Genomic DNA, 25,238 nt, shown 5'->3' with positions numbered 1-25,238 from the left:
CTAACATAGTGCTGTAGGTCAATTAAACCACAAAAACAAGCAAACAAGCTGATAGAAAAAGAGATCAGATTTGTGGTTACCAGAGACAGTGGGTGGGGGGAGGGGGAATTGGATGAGGGCAGTAAAAAGGTACAAACTTCCAGTTCTAAGATAAATAAGTACTAGGGTGTAATGTACAACATGAGGAATTTAAGAACACTGCTGTATGTTACATATGGAAGTTGTTAAGGAGTAAGTAAATCCTAAGAGTTCTCATCAAAAGGAAAACATATTTTTCTATTTCTTTAATTTTGTATCTATATGATATGATGGATGTTCACTAAACTTACTGTGGTAATCATTTCATGATGTACGTAAGTCAAATCATTGTGCTGTACACCTTAAACTTATATGGTGCTGTATGTCGATTATATCTCAGTAAAACTGGAAAGAATAAAAAGGACCTCTGGCTGTGGTCAGAGGGATATGACTATGGAAGGACATTAGAGACATGCAACATTGCTGGCCATGAACCAAGGAATATGGGCAGCCTCTAGAAGCTAGAAAAGGCAAGGCAACAGATTTTCCTCTATAGCCTCCAGAAAGGAACACAACCTTTCTGACACCTTGATTTTAACCCAGTGAAACCCAGGTCAAACCTCTGATGTGCAAAATTATATGATAATAAATTTGGGCTGTTTTAAGCCACTGCATTTGTGGTAATTTGTTATAGCAGCAATAGAAAACTAAGAGAGTAACATAGTCACATGATTCAAAATTCAAGAAATACAAAATGATGTACAATGACAAGACTCCTTCTCACCCTGCCCCCACCCACCTAGTTCCCCTCCCAAAAGGTACCCAGTGCTACCAACTTCTTGGTATATTCTTCCAGAGATATTTTATGCATATATAAGCAAATGGGACTAGATGTATTTTTCCCCTTTTATTATATACCAATGGTAGTATACTGTACATACTGTTAAGACATTTTTTAACACAGTGATATACACTAGAGATTTTTCTTTGGAGTTTTTCATTGTTTTATTCTGGTTCCACAGCATTCCATTGAATAGATATACCATAATTATTCAGACAGTCCCTTTTTGATGCTTTTTCCCAAGCTTTCCTATCACAAACAACGCTCAATGGAAAAAAAAAAACCACAACCTTGAACTAGCAGCATTTTGCACAGGACTAAGTGTGTCTGTGGGACAAATTCCAGGAGTCATCCTAGATCCTTCCTTTCCTTCATCCCCATCCAATTCAGTGTCACATCCTATGAGTTCTATCTCCACTTCTTTCCTAGTGCTCCATCTCCATCCGTTTCAAGCCACTATCATCTCTGGCTGGGGACAGCACAGTGGACGCATCTATGTGAGAGTTTGGTATGGAAGGCCCTCCATTCCCTAAGCTTGCATCTTGCCCTTTTGGGGAAGAGCTCTCTTAGGACCTTGGGTTTCTTGTCTCTGAAATATGATCAATGAGACTAGGTGTCCTGATTTTTTGCGGATAAATGAATGGTGTTTGCCAAGACTTCAGTGACGGGGCTCCAGTTAGAGGCTCTCAGATAAAAGAAACTTGTTCAACCTGAAAGGAAGATCAGACAAGTACCTCGGCGTCCTGGAATAGACAACATCTTTTTTTTTCTTTTTGAATAACTACTTTGGGAGCGGTCCATAGGCATTAAGAACATACATAAAATGACACACCACTGTTGATAATGAAAAAAACAGCATTTGATCATTTCCAGCTTTATAAATTTTAAAAAAATGATTCAGTTACAACAAAAAATGTTTAGATACTTTAGCAAGTATCACCTTGCAGGACCATAATCACATTTAAGCCACTGACTTACTCTTTTTTTTTTTTTAATTTATTTTATTTATTTATTTTTGGCTGCATTGGGTCTTCGTTGCTGTGCACGGGCTTCCTCTAGTTGTGGTGAGCGGGGGCTACTCTTCATTGCAGTGTGCGGGCTTCTCATTGCAGTGGCTTCTCTTGTTGCAGAGCATGGGCTCTAGGCTCACGGGCTTCAGTAGTTGTGGCACGCGGGCTTAGCAGTTGTGGCTCACAGGCTCTAGAGCGCAGGCTCAGTAGTTGTGGCGCACGGGCTTAGTTGCTCTGCGGCATGTGGGATCTTCCCGGACCAGGGTTCGAACCCGTGTCCCCTGCATTGGCAGGCAGATTCTTAACCACTGAGCCACCAGGGAAGCCACTGACTTACTCTTAATGGAAAAAATTCACACTGCATCTATTTACTATAGTATTTCTAAGCATAATTACAGCGGATTGAATGCAATGTGATATACACCAAAATTCATATGGATGTCATAGAATGACAGCATTGTACAAGTAACATTAATGACCTCCAACAAACACATGTTAAATTAGACTGGTCAAGCTAAATGGAATGTTGGAGCCAAACAGAAATGTAGTGGAATTCAGATTGTCTAGTAAGACTTGAAACTATACATTAGGATGACGTAAAAACTAGATACTGGTAGAACCCTAACAAAATACTAGCAGCAACTGTTACAGCCCTCTTAAAATCTTTTCAAAATCTAGCAAATAAGGATAATACCATTTTTGAGAGAGTATAAAACTTTATATACTTCAGCATAACCTATTTGCTTTAAATCAGGCATTTATTTTTAAGACTGGGAGTATATTCCAGCTGTTGCTTTTCATAAAAGTTTTAAAATTAAGCGGATTTAATGCTGGAATGCAGAATCCTCCTTGGGCATAAAAACCCCAAAATGAACTGTATATATATCTTGGTTCAGAAAGCAAGATATTTGAATCACTTGAAGTTTGCAGTACTAAATAAAATATCAACATCTTTTAGCTAGGTTGTTTGAAGGGCCAAGCAATAATTTGAGGACTGTCCTAATTCAGTGCCCAATGCTGAAAGTATATATAAAACTCCTACTTGTTACAGCAGGCCATGGAGAAAGCCAGAAATACTTTTCAATTTCAGGCATAAATTAAGAAAATAACACCTAATAAGCTCTCTTGCTTACAGCACAAAGAAACACTGGCAAAACTCTTAATTCCTAGATGCATGTGCTGTTCTCAGTTTTGTTTTTTGTTTTAAAGTTCATTGACTAAGAGGAAGGGAACTGGGGAAAGGAGGAGGACTAAATGAAAACATTTTAAATGGAATGGAACGAGTTTGGCTCTTAGATATCTGAACAATAAGATTTTTAAAGGAGCTACATCGGTAGCCAAGCAGATTAAAACAAAGCTGCCTGCATGTAGTTCAAATACAGTTTACCTGGTATAAATGAAGACCATGGAATAGACGTCATCTTAATTGCAACTCTAATATGTGTTTTCCTCTTGTGGGTTTCCAAAACATCTAATGGACCAGGAACAAGATAAGAGTTTTTAGGAGTGGAGACAAATTCACTTTGAATAAGACCCTGAGATTAAAATTCTGCCTTTATTCTATTTAGCTACAGCCTAAACCCTACCCTGAGGGTGCTTGGGGAAATTCCAGGATGGGAACTGGTTCAGAGAGTCCAGTCCTGGTAGAGGAAATAAAAGTAGTCAAGAAAGGAGTACTGCCGAGGTGAGGCCCCTGTCACTAGAAATCTGAAAATGAAAACCCAGGGAGATAACAAAGGAACGCATCAGATTTATGTCACGTTTGCCTAAGCATAATCTCTCTTCCCTTATAATAAAAATTTTAGCAGGTATTTATTGATCATTTACTGTGTGTCATGCATTTTCACAAATGCTTTTATTTAATCTTCCTAACATCCCCATTTTCCCATTTTGCAGATAAGGAAACTAAGGGTCAGGGAGAATTTTCATTTTCTAGACTTTAAATGGTTGAGCCCCTCATCACACAGTAAAAACTAAGGACATGTGGAAACCTTGATAACATTCTTGAACAGTTACAATACACATAAGGGTGGATGATCTCCACAATGAATTTCAGTCTGTTAATACGTACAGTAATATACACATATGCTCCAGACAGCAGTGTTGTGTAAGATCGCAGACTCTATAGTGAGACTTCCTGGGTTCAAGCCTGGTTCCATCATTACCAGCTGTGTGGTCTGGGACAAACTCCTTTCTCTCTCTGGGACTATTTACCTTATGGGGTTGTTGAGAGGATTACATGACTGAAGATAGTTAAAGCACTTAGAGCAGTGTGTGGCACTCAGTTAATGTTGGGCGCCTGTCCCGGTTCATATGGTTTAGCCAGCGTACCAGCCCTGGGCTGGATGACACACAGAAAGCACTCACCGCAAGGATGGTCTCCTGGAATCCTCACATCATCCAACAACGAAATCATTCTTCCTTTTCTACAGTAGAGGGGTCTGAAACTCCAAAACTACCCCAATGTCACACAATCATCTAAGTAGCAGCATTGAAATCCAAACCCTGCTTTGTCTGCTTTTGAAGTCTGGTCTCAGTAACAAGCACAGAAGCTGGCGGTGCTGGCGTGTGTCCTGTTCTCTGGCAAATCTGAGACATGATCTGCTCTCCCTGCTTACAGGTACAGGGACCCGTGCACACGCATGCACAGGCACATGCACATGCAATATTGCAGTGGGAAACTTCCCCCGCGCCTGTGCCTTTTGCTGACTACACACCCAACAATTTCTGGTCTGAAAGGCACTTTCCCAGAATGGAGTTGACAGCGGTTTTGGAAATGACTCAAACTAATTGAATTCTTGACATGGCAAGTTGCTGGGGACATTGGATCCTTCTTATTTCCAGCTGCATGAAAGCAAGAAGCTTTGCCAAACCAAAGAAGATCAAGCCATGGGAGAGAATACACGTTCAGTGCCAGATGCTCTTTATAGCAGTAAACAAATGGTTCGACCACCTTAAACTTTTGGTTTTCATAATTCAGTGTCCAGGTGGGGGAGGGTAACAAGCAGAGGGGTGCATGGGAGAATTTTTGCACCTGTCTACAATACAATAATGATCCTGCTGAGAGGTCCCTTGAAGATGAAACAAAATACTTGCAAAAAGTAAGCAATGACAAGATTTCTCATCACACAGCTCCTTACCACCATACTCCATCCTGCACACACCCCTCTCTCTTACAATTAAAAGGCCTCAAAATTTCCACCATGTAGGAAATTAGTCTCTCTCCCTCTCTTCCCCTTTCCTCCTCCTTCCCATCCTCTCTCTGTTTTTCTCTTCCAGGAAGAAACTCTTGAATGTCAAACGCTAGACATTATCTAGTACAGACCATCAACTTGAAAGTCAGGAAAACCTGGGTTTGAATCCTTGTTATGGCACATTATGCAAGTTACTTAAACCCTCTGTGATTCAGTTACCTCATCTGTAAAATGGGCTTAAAAATAATACTTACCTGATGGGACTGGTGTGAGTACTGAATGAGCTAATGCTTGTAAGATCCTTAGGGCAGAGCCTGGCACATAGCCTATGCCCCCAAAATGTTCCTCGTAGTATCACCCAATCCACCCTCTTCATTTTACAGACAAGGAAACTGGATTTAGAGAAAAGTGATCTATCCAAAGTCATATGGTGAGTGAATGGCAGAGCCAAGTCTGGGTCCAGGCACCCCAGCCAGGCCCTCTTCCTGCTGTACCACACATCGCATAGTATATTTCCCGCCAGTCATGACCTTCGAGCAGAATGAGGTTGGGACGCTTTCCGGTTGGTCATGTCCGTGCTGAGCTGCTGAGTTCGGCAGAGCCAGGGCCAAGAGCATCCTGGGTTGCTGGCCCCGCTGTGGTCAGGGGCCGGCTGAGCATGAGGGGAAGTGCTGCTTACGTCTCATAATGACGCACAGTCTCCAGGACTATCACACCCTGCTAGAGCCAATTTCCACAGAGCGCTGAGCAACCATCCTCTTAATATTAATTTACATTCTGGAAGCTGAAGCTCCAGAAAAGTTGACTGGATAGTGTCACCCTCAACAGCTTTCAAATGTTCTGGTAACAGACAAAACCTCTGCCTCCAAACCAGCCTCCAATCCACATCCCTGAGGCCAGAGGCGCTTGCACGCTCTCTGTCTCTCTGTCTGTCTGTCTGTCTGTCTCTCTCTCTCTCTGCCCCCCAGGACCCTCTCCCAGTGCTGACAGACTGCAGAGACTGGATCGTTGTCTGTACTATGACCTGTTTTTGCCCACATGGTACCATTTCACCCCAAATGCTCTTCCCTCTCCCTTTTCGTAAAGAACACACACACACACGTACATACACACGCACCATCACCCACATGCCCAAGGGCTTTTGTTCCCTAGGGAAAGTGTTCAAATCGTCCACAACAATATTTGGTTCCAGCGTGGGAGGATCAGAAACCTGCAACCGGGGCAGGTGCAGTTCCGGGTGTTTCCAGAGATAACAGACCCATTAGTTCTGACAAACGTTCCCACATTCCTGCCTCTAATCTGTGCCAAACTTTCCAAATCCAGCCAGAGCCTGGAGCTCCTCGCAGACCATCCAGGATGTCTCTGATCTAGTCAGTGGCCGGGTGGCCACGGCTGCACAGACCAACAAAGTTTTTCTCATGTGTCAGCCAGCCACACCCTCCGCTCACAACAAACAGAGGCAAGGGGATATGGGGGCTAACTGGCCTGGAAGATGGGAGGGGAGGGAGGGATCATGTTGATGATGATGGTAATTCTGTAGCGGAAAGATCACTGGCCTGGAAGGCAGGAGGCCTGGGTCCTAATCCTGGCCACTGAGTGAAGTGCATGCTCTTGGGCCAGTCACTTAACCTCTCTGTGCCTCGGCGCCCTCACCTGCTATAGCAGTGGGCTTGCCTGGAGGGTCTGAAGGAAGTCTCTCAGGGTAAGGTTTCTATAGTGACCATCTTCAGTCCCGATGGCACACATGGGCAATTAGGGGCAAACCACGGCAGGGCTCAGCGTTAACCAGAATTCTCACCACTTCCAGCCACTTCTGGCTCACACTTTCTCCCCAGTGAAAGGTCAAAAGGAAGGACTCTTGCAAAGTGGGTAAATGCCAAAGAGGATTTGTTCACTTGGGGGCAAGGGTCAAGGGTCTGGGCTGGTCCCCAAGTCCTTCTGATGTCCTTTTTAACATTTTTGGAGCCCAAGGCAGGGCCCAAGTTATCTCCAAGCTCCAAGTCCATCTGCCTCTTGGGCTTCAGAGACGGAAAGCAGAGCTCTCAGCGGCAGTTAGGAGACTTGCCAGATGGCTGGCTGGTCATGGCAGAGCTGACCTAATCCAGGTCCCCTACCTCCTACTCCAGAGCTAGGAAGCGTTGGCATGTGTGACAGCAGTGGTGGCCTCTGTGACAGACAGTGTCAGCTTGTGCTGCAGGCTCCCCCATCACTGAGGCTTAGAGGCAGTGAGAGAACAGTGCAGGTTCCCGTTCCCCTTCAACCTTAAGGGTTCAATTCACCCTTCTTCTCCCACTTGACATCTGTCTTCCCTTGCTGACTGTCCAAACTGTAGACTTGAGACTGCAGCGCCAGGGCAGAAGCAACATCCTAATGTACTCTGTTAGCCAGGACCTCCAATTGCATAGTGTCAAATATCTAGAACATAATCCTTTCTAGATATAGCTCCTAATGACTCTGTTTCTCTTATAAAACCTTAACTATTACAGATAATGAAGATATGACATGTCAATATTTGTGGATGCACCTAATGCAGTCCTTCAAGAAACAATTACAGCCTGAAATGTGAGTATTAGAAAAGCTGAAAATCAACGGTCTCAGCAACTATTTCAAGTAACAAACAAATAAAAAAACAAGAGAACCACAAAGAAGAGCAAATCAAACCCAAAGAAAGTAGAAGGAAGGAAATAATAACTAGAAGAGTGGAACATTCATACAATAGAAAAGTCACACAATAGAGAAAATCAACAAAGCCAGGAATGAACTCTTTACAAAGATTGATCAAACTGGTAAACCTCTAGCAAAACTGTTCAAGAAAAAGAAAAAAAATACACTTAACAATATTAGAAGTAAAAAGTAACACGTTACTAAAGACGCTACATACATTAAAATGATAAAAAGAGGATATCAAGAATAATTTTATTTTGATAAATTTGACAATTTTTTAAAATTGGCAAATGCCTTGAGAAATAGAGCATGTCAAAACTGACACAAGAAAAAAATTAGAAAATATAATACTCCAATATCTATTTAAACATTGAATGAATACTCCAATATCTATTTAACACTGAATGAATACTCCAATATCTATTTAACATTGAATGGATACTCCAGTATCTATTTAAACTTTGACTCTATTCTTAAAAACCTTTCCACAAAGAAAACTCCAGGTCCAGGTAGCCTCATTGGTAAATTCCCTCAAACATTTAAAGAAGAAATAGCACCAATCTTAGACAAACTCTTCCAGATAATTGATAAAGAAGAGACATTTCTTAACTCATTTTATGAGGCCAGCATAAATTTAATAACAAACTTGAAAAGGACATTACAAGAAATGAAAATTACAGACCAGTCTCTTTCTCATGAATGTAGACACAAAAGTTGTAAACAAAATATTAGCAAACAGAAACTATTTGTGTATCAAAAATCACTGAACTGTACACTTAAAAGGGTGAATTATTGTGTGTAAATCATATCTCAATAAATCTGACTTCTAATAAAGGAAAAATGGATCTTAACTCACACATTATCAAACTTCCAATAGATTGTAGATATATATAAACGTGAAAAGCAAAACAATAAGGCTCTTAGAAAAAAAATAGGAAGATGTCTTCATGACCTTAAGGTAGGCAAAAATTTTTGTAACAAGTTTTTAAAAACTACTAATTATGGGCTTCCCTGATGGCACAGTGGTTGAGAATCTGCCTGCCAATGCAGGGGACATGGGTTCGAGCCCTGGTCTGGGAAGATCCCACAAGCCGCGGAGCAACTGGGCCCGTGAGCCACAACTACTGAGCCTGCGCGTCTGGAGCCTGTGCTCCGCAACAAGAGGGGCCGCGATAGTGAGAGGCCTGCGCACCACGATGAAGAGTGGCCCCCGCTTGCCACAACTAGAGAAAGCCCTCACACAGAAACGAAGACCCAACTCAGCCATAAATAAATGAATTAATTAATTTTAAAAAAACCCAAAAACTACTAATTATAAGGGGGAAAACTGATCAATTTGACTGCATTGAAATTCATATCTTCTGCTCATCAAAAAGCACCATTAAGAGAGTAAAAACATCAGCCACAATCTGGGAGAAGATATTTGTAGTACATATATCCAACAAAGGACTTTATTCCAGAATAAATAAAGAACTCCTACTAATCGATAAGAAAATTTTAGATAACCCACTTCACAAAAGAGGATATCCAAATGTCCAATTTTATTAGTCATCTGGAAATACAAATTACAACCTCAATGGGGCCCACTGCATATTCACTAGAAGACTAAAGTGGAAAAGATAGGCAATAGCCCGTATTGTGAGGATATGGAACAACTGGACCTTTCAAAACATTGGTATTGGAAATGTTAATTGATACAATCACTTTGGAAAACTGTCAGTATTTACTCAAGCAAAACACTTGCAAGCCCTATTATCTAGCAGTTTTACTCCTACGCATATATCCAACAGTAATATGTACACATGTTCACCAAAAGACAAGTACAAGCAACACTACTAGCAATAGTCAAATACAGGAGACACCCCAAATATCCATCAGTGGTAGAATGGATAAATAATGATGATATATTCATAACATGGAATACTAAAGACAATGAAAATTCTACAACAGCATGCAATAACATCATGTTGAGTGACAAAAGCCAGATAAAAAAGAATTCATACCATATGATTCCATTCATATAAAATTCAAAAATAGGCAAAGACAGTATAAGCTGTTAGAAGCCAAGAGATGGGTTACCTTGCTGGTTTTTTTTTTTTTTTTTTTTTTTTTGAGATTGGTTACTCTTGAGGAAAGTCTCAATGACTGGCAGGGTAGTTGAAGGGGTTTCTGGCGATGGGGTTGTAATGTCTTGTTTCTTGATTTACGAGCTTGATTACATGGATGTGTACAGTCTGTGAAAACACTGTACACTTGTGATTTCTGTATTACACTTCCATAAAAAATGTTTATATAGAAAAAATTAAGTGGATGGGAACATGGCAAAAATTGTTGTATCCATTTAACCAAGGAAAATTGAGTAGGGGAAGAATTAGCTTTAGGACAGAGGAAGACTTCAAGAATCTGAGCCTGTTTGCCAAAGATCTGTGTGATTTTCCTTCAGGCTCCACAATTAGGTAGAAGGACTGACTGAGGTCGGTCAGCAATTTGAAGAGAGTGTCACAGAGACTGACCAGTCCTTTATGAATGCAGAGTCTGATGGCATTCTGGGCCTGGGATACCCCTGCTTGGCTGCTGAAAGGGTGACCCTGGTGTTCGACACAATGGCCCGGAAGCTGGTGGATCTACCCGTGTTTTCTGTGTACACGAGCAGGTAAGGCCCGTCAGACCCACCAGGTTAAGGTTATGACTATAGGGAGACAACATGTCTAGACTTACCAGTCACTACACCTGGGTTGGAGCTCTTGCTTGGTCTTGTATTAGCTGTGTGATTTGGGGCAAAACACTTACCCTCTCTGAATATTGAGAAAATGCGGTTTGCCTCAAAGTCGTTGAAAAAAGGACTTTGTAAACTGTACCACACTGGAGTAATTAAAGAATCTCTGGGATTGGACATTCATTTATGCAGTGAATAAATATTTATCAAGCCCCTATTATGTGCTCACCATGTTACTAGGCACTGGGAACACAACGGAACAAGAGAGACAGTCCCTGCCCTCAAAAAGCTTAATTCTAGTGGGAGGAGGCAGGAAAAAAAATTCAAATGTTAGCTGACAATAAGATAATTACACATTAATGGATGGAATAACAAAATGTAGTATATACATACAACAGAAAATTATTCAGCCTGAAAGAGGAAGAAAATTCTAACAGTAGTGGAATTCATAGAGACAGAAAGTAGAATGGTGGCTGCCAGGGGCTGGGGAAGGAACAAGCAGGAAGTTATTGAATGGCTATAGAGTTTCAATTTTATAGGATGAAAAGGTTCTGGGGATTGGTTGCATAACCATGTGAATATACTTAACACTACTGAACTGTACACTTAAAAATGGCTAAGAGGGTCAATTTTATGTGTTCTTTGCCAATTTATACAATTTTTTAAATTGCATGTTGTGGTTGGAAAAGGTCATGAGACTCACCAGCCCTCGGGCACGTTTACCTGGGGTCCTGGGAGGGTCAGGGAGGAGATTTCTTACCTCTCTGACTCCTTCCCAAGGAAACTTGGCCTGAGCTTACCCTGTTTCAGCAGAAGCCCATTTCTCTCGCTCTCCTCTCTCACATGGAGAGCCTTGAATCTCCTCCATCAAATGGCTTCCTCTCCAGCCTGATTGCAGTGGAGACCAGGCCTGGACAGAACTGTGAGCAAGAGGGCAGGTGTCTGGACACCTCGCTTCTTCCTTTCAGAGCTTCCTACTCCCTTTCGGCCTGGAAAGATGTGAATTGTGGTGGAAAACAGCAAAGACTTTGCAGTCAGACTGACCTGGATTTAAATCCCCCCCTCTTGGGACTTCCCTGGGGGCTCAGTGGTTAAGAATCTGCCTGCCAATGCAGGGGACATGGGTTCGAGCCCTGGTCCAGGAAGATCCCACATGCCGCAGAGCAACTAAGCCCGTGCGCCACCACTACTGAGTCTGCGCTCTAGAGCACGGGAGCCACAACTACTGAGCCCACGTGCCGCAACTACTGAAGCCCGCGTGCCTAGAGCCCATGTTCCGCAACAAAGAGAAGCTACCGCAATGAAAAGCCCGTGCACCACAACAAAGAGTAGCCCCTGCTCGCCGCAACTAAAGAAAGCCTGCGTGCAGCAACAAAGACCCAACGCAGTCAAAAATAAATTAATTAATTTAAAAAAAAGGAAATCTCCCCTCTTGCATTGCTTCATCTCCCTGAGTCTCATTTTTCTCAAATGGACACTAGGTTGACGTGAGAATTAATAAGATGAGGCAGGGAAAATTCCTAGCACAGCGCCTTGCATAAAGGCCATCAACAAACATCAGTTCCTCCCACCTCGTGCCTTGAAAACTGTTTTCCTTGGATTCCTACAGATATCTACTTCCCTTCCCCTTTACTGCCCTGCATACAAGGCCCCAATTTTTGTCTTTCTCTGATCCTTTTCCTCCTGAAAACAAATCAGTTTTAGGTCCTATTTCTGCAGGATCCTGCTAGGTGGCAGAACATATTCTGAGAAATCAACACAATATTAATAAATGTTCAAGCTCCAGTAAGTCACTTCGTGTTCAATTAGTGTCTTTGCCTAATATGAAAGAGGGAATACTGTGGAACCTCCAGGCACCACCACAATGGTGGAGAAGGTACTCGGGGCAAAGGCGTCTTTGGGGACGCCTCAAGTCTCATGGTGACTGCACGCCCCCGATGGTCCTGGCCTTGGTGCTGCATGAGCTCTGCTTGACCGGGTCTGTGCTCCCCATTTCTCACCTCCCTACCCCTTCTACCCAAGAAGCAGGAGGATAGTCACAAATCATTGAGCAGAGTTGTTTCTATTGTTTGCCCAAGAGGCTCAGACTAATCAACTTGCAGCAGTCAGAGGCCCTGGTCTCAAAGCACAGGCAGATATTTCTGCCTATCTAGGTACTTGGTGTGAGTGACCAGACCAAGAAGCAGGGGCCTGGCTGAGACTCGCCCCTAAGGTTTTCCAGTGGCCCTTCCTTGAAAATCTGCCTTACTTTCCATGTAGTGACACAGGAGGTGGTGCAGGTAGCGAGCTGATTTTCAGAGGCTATGACCACTCCCATCTCTCTGGGAACATAGATTGAGTCCTAGTCACCAAACAAGGCTACTGGCAGATTGCAGTGGACACATAAGTATCCTCCACAGAGTATTTACAGAATGAGGGAAGAACTCCTAACAGGCTCAAGTGAAATTGGATTAACTAAATTGACCTGAATGAAACTGCTGGTCACTGAGAGAGGGTGCTGGGAGCTGGCTGCATGAGGCTAGAATATGGAGGTGCTGAGCAGAGGGCAGGACGGGGCAGCAGGCACACGGTACCAACTCTCAGCTTCCTTTCTTGTACATGTGGTGTATCTCCAATTCAACAGACAGTAAATACTAACACTCGGCCAACTACTCATTCAACATGAATTAACATGTAAGGCAAGGGCTGAGTGACACAGGGGTGCAAAAGCGAATTGGACTCAGATTTTGCCTTCACAAATCATTGCAGAAGATGACACCTATACACAAACTACTGCCATGTAGAGTAGAAGGTGGTCAGTACTCCATGAGATGGACCACCAAAGTGGCCCAGCAGAAAGGGCAAGACCACTTCTATCTGAAGAACTCCTCAAGGGTTTCATGGAGTGGGTGGCATTGATTGAGTCTACACACACACAGAGGCATGGAGCAATCAGGGAAAGTGCCACATACCTAGCACTGTACTAGACAGTGCAGGAATTCAAAGAAATGTAATTCAAGTTTCAATTCAGCTGAAGATAAGTTCCTGCAAGGGGACAGGCATGTGCTAGGCACAGAGATACAAAAGCCATAAAGGCTCCAATGTTTACTGTCTACTGAGGGTTTTTCAAACTGCAAGGATTTACCCATTTATGGGTCATGACATCATTTTAGGGGATCGTGACCTACATTTTTTAATGAAATGGGCTAAAATAGAAAAAATCAGAGTGCACTTCACATATTAAGGTTAAGTACAGTTTCATGAAATTTTTATTTCCTGCGTGTGTGTGTGCATGTGTGTGTGTGTACTGGGTCAAGAAGTAAATGTATTTCCTGCTATGCATCTCAGTCAAAAAAAAAAAAAAAAATTGAGAAACACTCATGTGGTGAGAGAGACCAAAATGGAAATTACTAACGTGCATCAGCAGATTAGAGAACCCAGCAGAGAGTGAGAGCTGCTGGGGTGCCAGGGAAGCTTAGGGGGAGAAAGGGGAAGGGGCAGGTAGGAGTAGCTGACGATGCTTCCTTTGTCCTCAGAATCCAGGTGGGAGGCACCATGATGTTCTTCTCCGAAGGCTGCAGGCCATTGTGGACCCAGGGGCCTCCCTCATCACAGGCCCCTCAAGCAGTAGCAAGCAGCTGCACAGATCCCTGGGGCAGAGCCCATGGATGGGGAATTGGGAGGCCTCTGAATGGATCCTCTGTGCTGTGTTTTCGTACACTGTGGAGTGTGTCAACATCGGTGTCTTGCTGGATGTCACCTTCACCATCAATGGGGTCCCCCACACCCTCCAACCAACTGCCTACACCCTGCTGGTGAGAACTGTTTCCTTATTCTGCAAGTCACAGGGCCATCCTCACATGCCTGCCACTTCTCCTTTCCAAACAGTCGCCTGTACTCAGGGTGCCTTTACCCCTTGCCTCCCTCCCATCTTATCCAGCTCTGAAAGCATTCGCTCTGGGAGGGGTGGTACTGCCGATGGCGGAAACACCGCTGGGCTGGTTCTAACTTCCTGTTCTGCCATGAAGCAGCAGCAAACCTTGGACAAGCCATTTCATGAGGTTTTCTGACATTGTCAGGTAGGACTTTTCAACTGACAAAGCTTAATCTCTTCAACCACCAAGTCAGACTGGGATATTATTAGCCCATTTTATAGATGAGGATACTCAGAGAGTTAAATGTTTCAAGATATGAGCTGCTAGAGGTAGGGGGATACGGAATAAGGTTATATCTCTTCTAACATTCAAGTTAACATTGTCCTCAAACAAGAAAATGTCTTGTTGCAGGCGATTGGTAAGTTTGGAGAGTGAGGTAGAAAGGGAACTTCCAGGTGTTTTGGAAATCTATGATCCTGAATTTTCAATATCGCGTTTCTTTGGCGACACACTTTAACACACCAACTTTGCCCAAGAGTCACCTGCAGCATCAGGGTGACTGCACCAGGATGGAAGCACTAAGGCGTAGACAGAGGGCTTTACCTACCCCCATAACTTGATCTCCATTCACCCCTTCCCAAAGCCACCAAATATAAACAGACAATGCAAGTGAAAACAAATGTTTTGCTTTAAAACACAAGCTTCATGTCAAGTCTCCTAAGCTCCTCCAACAAAGGAATTCTAGAGCTGCCACTGTGAACACGATGCTGAGGACAAGCTACACATTTCAACTGTGCTAATTTCATTAGTCTATACACCTGTCCCCACTCCAACACCTCACACCCTCTCCCCTTCACCCGACGTGAGTCCCTGCTCACCCGCACACCCTTCCCTGTACCCATTATGGTGCTATTGTCCTTTTATGCTAGCAGTTTTCAATCAAAGCCACCTTAATCCATCGAGGATGCTGTCATAACTTTGCATTTTTATCCCCTTCCTCTCAAGAAGACTCGAAGCTCTCAGTGCATTTTCCCAAACCCTCATCAGCAACCTCAAATTTCAAGTGGTCGTTGGAAAGACAACTCCTGCCTGTTAGACCCCAAGTCTTTACCAAACCAAATAAGGTTGGGAGAGGTTATACTTCTCTCACGGATCAATGGATACCTACTTGCCTTATAACTTGAAGGAGCCACTCAAATGATTCTTCCCAGAACTTAGCAAGAGAGTAGCAGTGGCTAGCCACTTACAGAGCAATTACTCTCCCTTAAAAAATTAAGGTGAGCTTTGCTAGAAACTAAAGAAACCAGAATTTAAGCCAAGATCTTCTAATGCCAAACCTTTTGCTGTTCCAGCCATGCAACAAGGTTTCAGTTTTCCCAATCATTAAGTTGGTGGTAAGGAGTGGAGGTGTATAACAGATGAACAATTATCAAAATTGTAGAACTTAGAAGCCAAGACCTATGTATATGAAATTGTGCAAACACTTTTTTGAGTAAACATGTATAGGTATATGAAATGGAAGAAAGAACCAACCAACCAAAATTGTGAAGTGGCTGTCCAAGGCCATTTGGTATAGCTACCACTCCTGCACAGTACAGCCTGTAGACAGCACTACTTCCTTCTTTCCCTATACGTCATTTATATTCTTCTTTCCAATTCCAGAAATTCATGGATGGAATGAAGTTCTTAATCAGTGGCTTTCAAGGTTCTGACATCCAACCTCCAGCTTGGTCCTTCCAGACCCTAAGCAATGTATCATTAAACAGTTTTACTGCCTTTGACCATGGGAATAACCATGTGGGGCTGGCCCCAGCAGTCCCCTAAGCAGGGGCCTTGTGTCCGTGCCAGCCTCCCTGGAAATTCACCTGGGCCTATTAGGTTGGGACATTCTCCACAGCTGTCAAAGTTATTTTCAATAGAATGCAGTTTTTCCAGAGCTGCAACCCAAATTAGAATGAAACAGATCATGAGAACACACACATACACACTCACACACATACTTCATACACCCACATACACACCAAATCCACCAACATCATAATGCAAGAATTAAGTTGTATGCCCATACTTTTTATCGCTTTTTGCTAATATTTTATTATGGAAATTTCCAAACATGTGCACAAGCAGAAATTATAGTACAATAAATCCCTGTGCAGCCCCACTCAGTTTCCACAACCCATCCACACATGGCAGGGCCTGTTTTATCTGTATCACCAGCTACTCCTCTCTCCAGCCCCACATGCCTGGATTATTTTGAAGTAAAATTCTTAGCATCACATCATAAATCATCACATCAAATATTTATCCATAAACCCTTCTAATACAGGTATCCCCTGCTTTCCAAAAGTTCACTTTATACCATTTTGCTTTTATGAAAGACCTACATTAGTACCTGTTTTCCCTAAACTAAAGGAATCCAAAGAGGATTTTTGCACTTATGAAAAAAAGGCAGAAATCGAAAAAAACAGTCAGTGTTTGTTTTGCAGCAAGGTTTTATAGAGGCAGGGCATACCCAAGCAGTGAGAGTCGTACCACCAAGCTCCTTCATGGGAACTACACTCAGCATCTGGGCATCAAGCCTCCATAGCTTTGAACTGTATCTGTGAGCATCTGAGCTTTATCTTGATTTAATTTGTGTGTCCATTAACAAGATGTGTCCATTAGCATAGTTTCATAGGAAACTTCTACTTTCAGATAACAAGGGAAACCAGTATTCTTTTTTTTTTTTTGATTAATTTTATTCAAGCATAGTTGATTTACAATGTTGTGTTAATTTCTGCTGTACAACAAAGTGATTCAGTTATACATATATATATTCTTTTTCATATTCTTTTCCATTATGATTTATCACAGAATATTGAATACAGTTCCTTGTGTGGGAAACCAGTATTCTTAAATGTGCTGTCAGTGTTCAGATGTTTCCTATTGCCTCATAAATGTTTGGTCATTTTTACAGTTGACTTGTTTGTGTCAGGATTCAAGGTTCACAGAGTACATTTGTTTGAAATGTCTCTTTTCATCCATAGTTTCACATTCTGAATTTCACTGGTTGAAATCCAGAGCTGTCATGTAACATGGTTGTCTGAGTTCATTGTTCCTATAAAACGATAGTTAGATCTAGAGGCCTTATTTCGTGGAAAGAACACTTCATAAATGGTGCTGGGTACCTCTACTGTATCCCATCGGGGGCAGATAATGCCGGGCGCCTCTCAATTTGTAACGTTAGGACTGATGGGTGGGTTCCCGAGTTGTCAGCCTCATCCACCCACGATAACCTTCCCTTCAGCGTTTGACCTAAAGGTTTCAGCAGCCACTGATGATCCTCGCTTAGATCCACACTATCACTAGGGGCTGAAAACAGGGCTTTTTCTAATTCTATTTTTCCTCCTGTATTTGTTAGCTGGAACTCTTCTATAAAAAACAACCCTTTCGGGCTTCCCTGGTGGCGCAGTGGTTAAGAATCCGCCTGCCAGTGCAGGGGACACGGGTTCGAGCCCTGGTCCAGGAAGATCCCACGTGCCGCGGAGCAACTAAGCCCGCGCGCCATAACTACTGAGCCTGTGCTCTAGAGCCCACAAGGCACAACTACTGAGTCCGTGCGCCATAACTACTGAAGCCCACGTGCCTAGAGCCCGAGCTCCGAAACAAGAGAAGTCACCGCAATGAGAAGCCCGCGCACTGCAACAAAGAGTAGCCCCCACTTGCTGCAACTAGAGAAACTCCGCGCATAGCAACAAAGAACCAAAGCAGCCAAAAATCAATAAATAATTAAAAAAACAAAAAACAACCCTTTCATTAAGTATTGTCCACTATGAGGTGCAGCTCATACAAGAAAGGCAAGATTACCTGCTTTTTTCCCTTTATTTACCAGTTTTCAGAATTAAGAGTATGTTTCAACTTAACTGCCATTTTTTAACGCTCAGATCACCCCACCTTTAGCCAGTGGGCGCCCCTTCAATTTAGCTCCTGTGAACTTTTGACTTGACCTCAATACAAAGAGATGTTCTGGGCCCATTTTCCCACAGTTCTGGTTCCTTGCAGTGTGTTCATGTGTTTGTTGTAAATGAAAATATTTCATAGTACATGGGAGGGGTGTGGTTGGAGAGAAAGAGAGAGGGAGAGAGAGGCTCTGAACGAACGCTTTTCACTTTTGGGAACCAGGGCCCATCCTAAGGGAGCTGATATGGGGAATCTGGGTCTAAGGACCATCCTTTGCCACTAGAAACAACTTGTCTTTCTTTTCCTTCCTTTCAATTTTTCTTTTTTCAAAATGGAAATATCTTCAGCGTTTTTCTTATTCTAAAATATGTGAAAGTCCCCCATGGGCCTCCTCCTCAGAGATAAGCATTACTATCAATTTGAAGTTACCTTATGCAGACTTTTTTCCTTGCATATGTAAACAGAGATGGCTATTGGTAAGGAAACCTTTTTCTTTTCTCATTTAACAGTAGATTTCCCAACAGTACATTCTTCTAACTCATTCAGCACAGTGTCAATTTATTTATCAAACCCTCTCTTAATAAATATTTGTTTTGTGCCAGGTGCTAAGAGAGACACCCCAAGACCTGCAAGACAACTGGGGGAGGCCCTAGCTGTCACTTCTGGCAGCAGGGGTCGTGGAAAACACACCAGGCTTAACCCTAACCCTAAGCCTGTATCCACATCTGTGCTCAACCCCTCATCAATCTGCCATCCTTGGCTAATTACTTTGTGTCTCTGGGATATTCTCCCTGCAGAGCTCTTGGGAAGAGTTGAGCTTATCTGGATGGAAGCGCTTGGCTCATAATGTTAGCGTCCTTTCTCTCTAAGCATCAGGATCCAAGAAGTTCACAGCTACACACATGCACACACTTTTTTTTGCTTTGTTTTTACTCTTTTTTTGCCTATATATATATATGTATATATATATATATATATACACTTTTTTAAAAACTAAATTATTGCTTTCAGAGCAATATTTAAGCAATTAAGTCAAAAGCAGCATAGTGGAGCGGTTAACAACACAAGCTCTGTGAGGGCGGGGCGCCAACCTTTAGAGGGCATCCCTGCAGACTTTCTCCTCCAGGGTGATTTCTGCATGGGCAGCAACCCTGATGTGCTGGCCTGGAGCCTGAGGGTCCAGGAGCCTGAGTGGTGGAGGCTGGAGTATGAAAGTGATGCTTCAATCACATCTGTAGGAAGTGAAATCATGCTCAGCCCCAAGGCTGCCCGAACCCAGTTCTGCTCTGAGCACTCTGGTCCCTCAAGGCAGAAGTGATGCTTTCAGTCAGTGTGGACTAAACTCCTGCTGCCTGTGTAAACCTCCTTAACCCTAATAGCTGCTTTGGGTTTTCCACAACTGACCTTGGCTCTTTGTGACCTTCACATCAGTGGTTATTACCTCTGAAATCCAGGACCGTGTCCCATGTCCCATGTCTGATACTAGGTCACCACCTCTCAGGGATGGGCCAAGAGGTTTGGCCAAAGCTTCACTGTACCCTGGGAATTGTTAAAGGATGCTGTATTCATTTCCTAGGGCTGCCATAACCAAGTACCACAAATTTAGTGGCTTAAGACAACAGATATTTATTGTCTCACAGTTCTGGAGGCTAGAAGACCCAGATCAATGTGTCAGCAAGGCCATGCTCCCTCTGAAATCGTAGGGGAGAAACTTTCCTCACCTATTCCAGACTTCTGGCTGGAATCCTCGGCATTGCTTGGCTTGCAGCTGCATCACTCCAATCTCAGCCTCCGTCATCCCATGATGCGTCCCTGTGCGTCTCTGTCTCTGTGACTCTTCCCTCTTATAAGGACCAGTCACATCAGATTAAAGGCCCACCCTACTCTAGTATGAACTCATCTCAATTTTAATTGCACCTCCAGCGACCATATTTCCAAATAAGGTCATTCTGAGGTACAGGGGTTCAGACTTCAACCTATCTTTTAGGGGAACTCAATTTAACCCGTAACAGATGCTCTGCTAACTAACTGCTCTTATATTTGACTTTTGGCTTCTCAAAATCCTTTTAGGAGTTTTCGGTGTTTTGTTGTTCTTTTCTTGTCTTCTTTTCTCTTCTTTCCCTCACAACAAATCTGTAAATTAGGCAGAGGAGGTTTTCTTACCCTGTTTTGTAGATGGGGAAATTGGGGTATAAAACAATGAAACCATTTGTCAAAAGTAGAGATGAAGGTAGAATCCATGTCTCCCAGCTCCTAATCCACTGCTTCTGATTCATCCTCCTCCCCCACCCAGGTAGTTGCCAGTTCAGGATATCTCAAAGGCAAGGATGAAAGGTAGATTCTAAACAGTCCCCCTAATAATGTTTACTTGTTAAAATAAAAATGTATAAGCTGCTGAAAAGTTAATGGTTGCTGACCCCCAAAAGGATCCAAACAGCGTCCTCATGTCTGCTCCTACATGGAGATAAGACCCTGCCAAAGGATTCCCGGGAGCCTGCTATTTTCGTGTGTCGGGCATCACTTCCTTTGAGGAATTGTTCCCCTCCTGTTCTAAGTCCTGTAGCCTCTCCTGGTGGTTCCTGGGTTCCCGTCATCACCAGTGACATTACAGGGGAGGACTCAGGCCTCAAGTCACACCTGTCAGACTCTCTCTCCTGGGAATGGAAATCTTGAGTGGGACCCCACAGGACAGAGGGGTGCCTGGAGCTGAGTCGTGCATGGCAGGCACACAGAGAGTACTCCCAAGTTCCCAGTGCCAAGGTCACAGGGCTACCCTGCTTCTGTCCTTCCTACTGTGTCTGTTCTCAGCTAAAGAACTCTGGCACATGCAACTCACTGTAAGAGGGAGGCTGGGATGACTGTCTTGTGTGGGAGTCGGTGGCCTCAGGACTGTGAAGTCTGCTCTTTTCTCTAAGGAAAGTTCCAAAACATGCCTCAGTGGCTTTGGCTGGGGAGCCCTTAAAAGAAGAACTTGTGCTTACGAGGATGGTCAGGGGAGAGGAGTTATGTGAGAACTTACCCAACACCCCACACACTTGGGGTGTGTAAAACACATCAGGGTTTAGAGCTACAAGTCCAGGCCTCAGGACCATAGTATGCCCCCTCTCCTCAGCTTCAACATCTGCCCTCATCTTTTCAACACTTGCCAGGTTATGACATAACACTGGTTTCTATAACAACGAAACCCCCAGATCACAGTGCTTTAGCACAATCAAAGTGTATTCCTTGTTCATGGAGAGGCCAGTTGAAGAGCCGATGCTTCAAAACCCTGGGATCCATCTGCCTTGTGGTTCCCACATCCCCTAGGACCTCAGAGTCATTCTACTGTCCTGTGGACAGGGATAGATTATGGCAGCTCCTGCAAGAAGTCTTCCCAGGCCAGGTTTGAAAGAGGCCCATTACCAGCAGGACACTTCTCTATATCCATTTGACTTGAGCTCTATGGGACCAGGGGCTCTGTCTTGTTCACCGTTCCGTCCATCGGCTAAAATGTGGTCCATGACCATGCCTGTCTACAGGGGGTGGGAAATGGCAGTGAGCTGTGGCCTGGCGGTGTAAGGGGGCTTGAATGAACACTGGTCATCTCTGCCTCACCAGGCCTCTGGCTGGGATCCTTTCCTTTCTCCTGATTCTTAAATGTGAGTATGTCTCAAGTTCTGCCTCAGCCCTCTTCTCTCTCTCTCATTCTCCTCTCTCCATCTCCTTCCCCTCTCCCACATCGGGGATGATGTGTCTCTGCTGAGTGCAACCTATGGAGACAACCCCTGTGTCAACATCTCTACGCAGACGACCTGTAAATCTACGACCTTTTCAAATTAGCTCCTGTATCTCTGTTTCTCGTCCTGCGCTATCTAGCCTGACCTCTTGTCCTACAATTCATTCATTTACCCAACAAATATTTATGGAGTCCTATCTTGGGCCTGTTTCCTTAAGGGGAAATTTTTTTTAAATGCCTGAGTCAGAAGCTTATATTTAACATTTTATTGGGAAGTTCAATTCAAAGGAAGTAAGAAAGGGGGAAAGGGAAGTGAAGAAGAAAGAGAAGGGGAATAGATACAAGGAGGTGAGTTTCCAAGCTCACTACAGATTTGCAGCAAACACAGGCACCTCCAGCAAGGCCGTGGACTGAGGGCAGCTCAGAATAGACCATTGGCAGGGCGGTGGTGAGGGCCAGAGGTGAGTTTGAACCATGTCTTACTTCCTCTGATAAAATACAAGTATCCATTGTGTGTCCCCCAAAGGGTCTGACACACTCAGATTATTGAATGAATGCGTGCAAGAGGGAAGAAAGGAAGGAACTTCAATGAACGCAGTGTCAGGGCCTCCCCTGCAGAGTAGAAGCTGGACGCCATTTTCCAGTGGAGCATGTGTCAGAGGAAGAGAAGGGAAGTTGCTGACTTTCGATCCGTGCAGACAGAGGAAGTGGGGACTAGAGCCTGAAGGTGCTTAGTGACTTGGCTTCCAAAGGTGTTAAGGGTGGTTTGCAAACATCCCCTAAAAGTATAAATTTCAGTCCCATATTCAGAGGCTGTAATGACTAGCTGAGGACAGTTCACTTCCCCTACCCAAAAGCACCCACAGCAGCCGTCGGGCCCATGGTAACTTTTACATGTTCTCTGAAAGAGGCTCAAATGTGCCTCTATACCTCTACAGATACCCGTCTCTCTCTCTCTTTCTCTCTCTCTCTGTCTCTGTCTCTCTCTCTCTCTCTCTCTCTCTCACACACACACACACATTCATTTAAAACCTGATCTCAGAAAAGCAGAAGAATGGGGGGGCAGGGGATTCCAAAGGGCACCAAATTAAGGGCAAATTGGCTGTCATAAACCAGTGGTTGTCCTGAGGGCAAATTGATGCACCCTTTCCGAAGTAAACCAAGTGGAATATGCCCTAGAATTTTTCCAAATGTAATGTATCCTGTCCAATACTACACTTCATGGAAATCACTGCACCCTCCCTCCAGGCATGTTTGCTAGTGAAACAAAGAAATGAGCTTCAACCGGAGTTTTGTTCCACCAAAAACTCCTCTCCAGGGCCTGTATCTAGCACTGCATGTGGCCTAGTGTGGGTTCAGGGATATTAAGTCCACCCTTGAGGAATGTAGAGTCTACCTGACCAGACAGACCTAGACAGTAGAAATGAAGCAGCGTCAGAGACTCAGACTGGAGAAAAGGAAGAACTTTTTGAGAGTGAGGATTATTAAACAAAGGATGGAACTCCAAGGAGGAAAAACCCCATCTCAGGAGGAATGTGGGAATGGAGGGGTGCATCGAATGTATTATAAGCCTTAAAGGGATCCATTTGGGCGTGTCTAAACTCACTTTATTCCCGTTCAATCTGCCAACCATAGTTACCCAAGGCATAGTTCCAGGCAGCTCAAACCTGCCTCACGCTAACATTTTAACTTCCTGTAGTCTCCGAAGAACTTCAGGTTGGGCCACACATTCTCATCCGAGAGGCACAGGGAGATGTCAGGACTTGCCTCCCATCTCACAAGTCTGGTTCTGTGTGTGTGTGTGTGTGTGTGTGTGTGTGTTGATGCGGTGTGTTTGTGTGTGTGTGTGGAGATGTGGTGTGCAGTATTAAAGTGAGGGCAAGGCATGAGGACTAGAACGTCTCCCAACCAGGCCGGTGGCAGGAGGGAATCTATTACACATGTGAGTCTGATAATTCAACCAACAAAAGGGCCCCTTTACTGGGTGGCTTCCAGCAGCAGAGGCAGAAGTTCCTAAAAGCAGCCAGAGGTTTTTTATGGTGCCCACAAACTGGTACGTTACCTTGCAGACCCTCTGACCCACAAGGGCCCACCCTCATGCCTCCTATGCCTCACTCCCCCCAGGACCAGAGTCCCTGTAAACTAAATTCTCAAGGGGCCCCAAATCCAGTCAGCTCGGAAGCCTGGCTTTCCCATCCTCCCACTCCCTCCACCCACACGGCTGAGGTCACCCCAGCCCAGCCTCTTTTGCAACTTTCCCAAGTTTGTGCATGAGAGGGAGAGGAGGAAAACTCAGAAGGAAGTGGCTTAGCCTCAACAAACTCTTTTTTACTCCCAAAGCCTTTTTCCTCTGACCCGGCTGAGACTGCTGCTCTAAGAGGAGACCCCCGACTCAGAGAGAACCCCCACCTGCCGTCAGAGGCTGAAAGGGCCCTGCAAGCTTTTCTCGGTTCCTGTCTATTCCAGCAGCCCCAGAGGTATTTGGGTTTCGGGGTGCGGGGAGGAGTGGAGGCAAGGGAGGCTTAGAATCTGTCAGCTGCAGCCCAAAGAACACCCACGCCTGAGTAACTCCCAGGGGGTGGCAGCGAGCCAAGGCAGAAAGGACTCCCTGCCCAGCCAGGGGAGTTGGGGCCCGGCTCGGGGCTCTGCACGGCCCGCTGTCAGCAGCGAAGCGATGCAGCTGCCGGCACAGTCAGAGAAGGGCCAGCCAGAGACCGGAGCCCTTCAGCAGGACCGTGTCCTGCCAGCACCCAGAGTCTCCTCGCCACTTTGACAGGGCACCTTCTGGGACGGAACCGTGTCAACCCAAGGGTCTCATCGGGGAAGGGGGAACCCCTGGAGTAGGAAAGTGTCCCTCTTGTTCTAAACTGTAAATACGCCTCTCAGCACAGCTCTGTGGTGCTTGGGAAGCCAATGAACAGCGTTGGACAGGCCCGGATTTTAGTCTCAGCTTGTCACAAACTAGTTGTTCCTGACTCTGAAATCCACTGGGCTATGATGGCATTTTGTTAACTGCAAAATGTCCTATAGTTGCTAGCATTGTATATTAATAAAAATAATTTCTTTAACTTACAGATCAATCCCCCACCACAGGTCACATGGAGATAGTAACTTACCTATATCCTCAGACCTACATAGTGCGTGGTAGGCATGTAGTACATGTGCTGGATGGATGGATAGATTGATGGACGGATGGACAGATGAATGGATGGATGGATGGATGGATGGATGGATGGATGGATGGACAGAAAGATGGATGGATGGATGGATGGATGGATGGATGGGAA

At 44.3% G+C, this 25,238-nt stretch overlaps 2 protein-coding genes across 20 annotated transcripts in view; both read left to right on the top strand.

The window, feature by feature from the left end:
- Nucleotides 1–5,588: 5,588 nt before the first annotated feature.
- LOC130704837 (cathepsin E-like) lies at nt 5,589–16,121 on the top strand. The gene is given in 6 exon segments (XM_057528648.1): nt 5,589–5,609; nt 10,184–10,380; nt 12,703–12,843; nt 13,959–13,999; nt 14,002–14,237; nt 15,960–16,121. Coding segments are annotated over 6 exon segments (798 nt in total).
- An 8,056-nt stretch (nt 16,122–24,177) lies between these two features.
- LOC103002418 (ras-related protein Rab-7b) overlaps nt 24,178–25,238 on the top strand; it is an 84,939-nt gene continuing 83,878 nt past the window's right edge. For 13 of the 19 annotated variants that reach the window (XR_009008516.1, XR_009008515.1, XR_009008514.1 and 10 more), the window contains exon 1: nt 24,210–24,428. The gene's annotated coding sequence lies outside the window, so the exon portion shown is untranslated. Of the gene's footprint in view, nt 24,429–25,238 lie in introns of all 19 variants that reach the window. The other 6 variants (XR_009008518.1, XM_057547619.1, XM_057547569.1 and 3 more) reach the window with 5 other exon arrangements.

Source organism: Balaenoptera acutorostrata, chromosome 1 (genome assembly GCF_949987535.1).
Source record: "Balaenoptera acutorostrata chromosome 1, mBalAcu1.1, whole genome shotgun sequence".
NCBI lineage: Eukaryota > Metazoa > Chordata > Mammalia > Artiodactyla > Balaenopteridae > Balaenoptera > Balaenoptera acutorostrata.
Note: the sequence above shows the minus strand (reverse complement) of the source record. Positions and strands in the feature narration are given on the sequence as shown.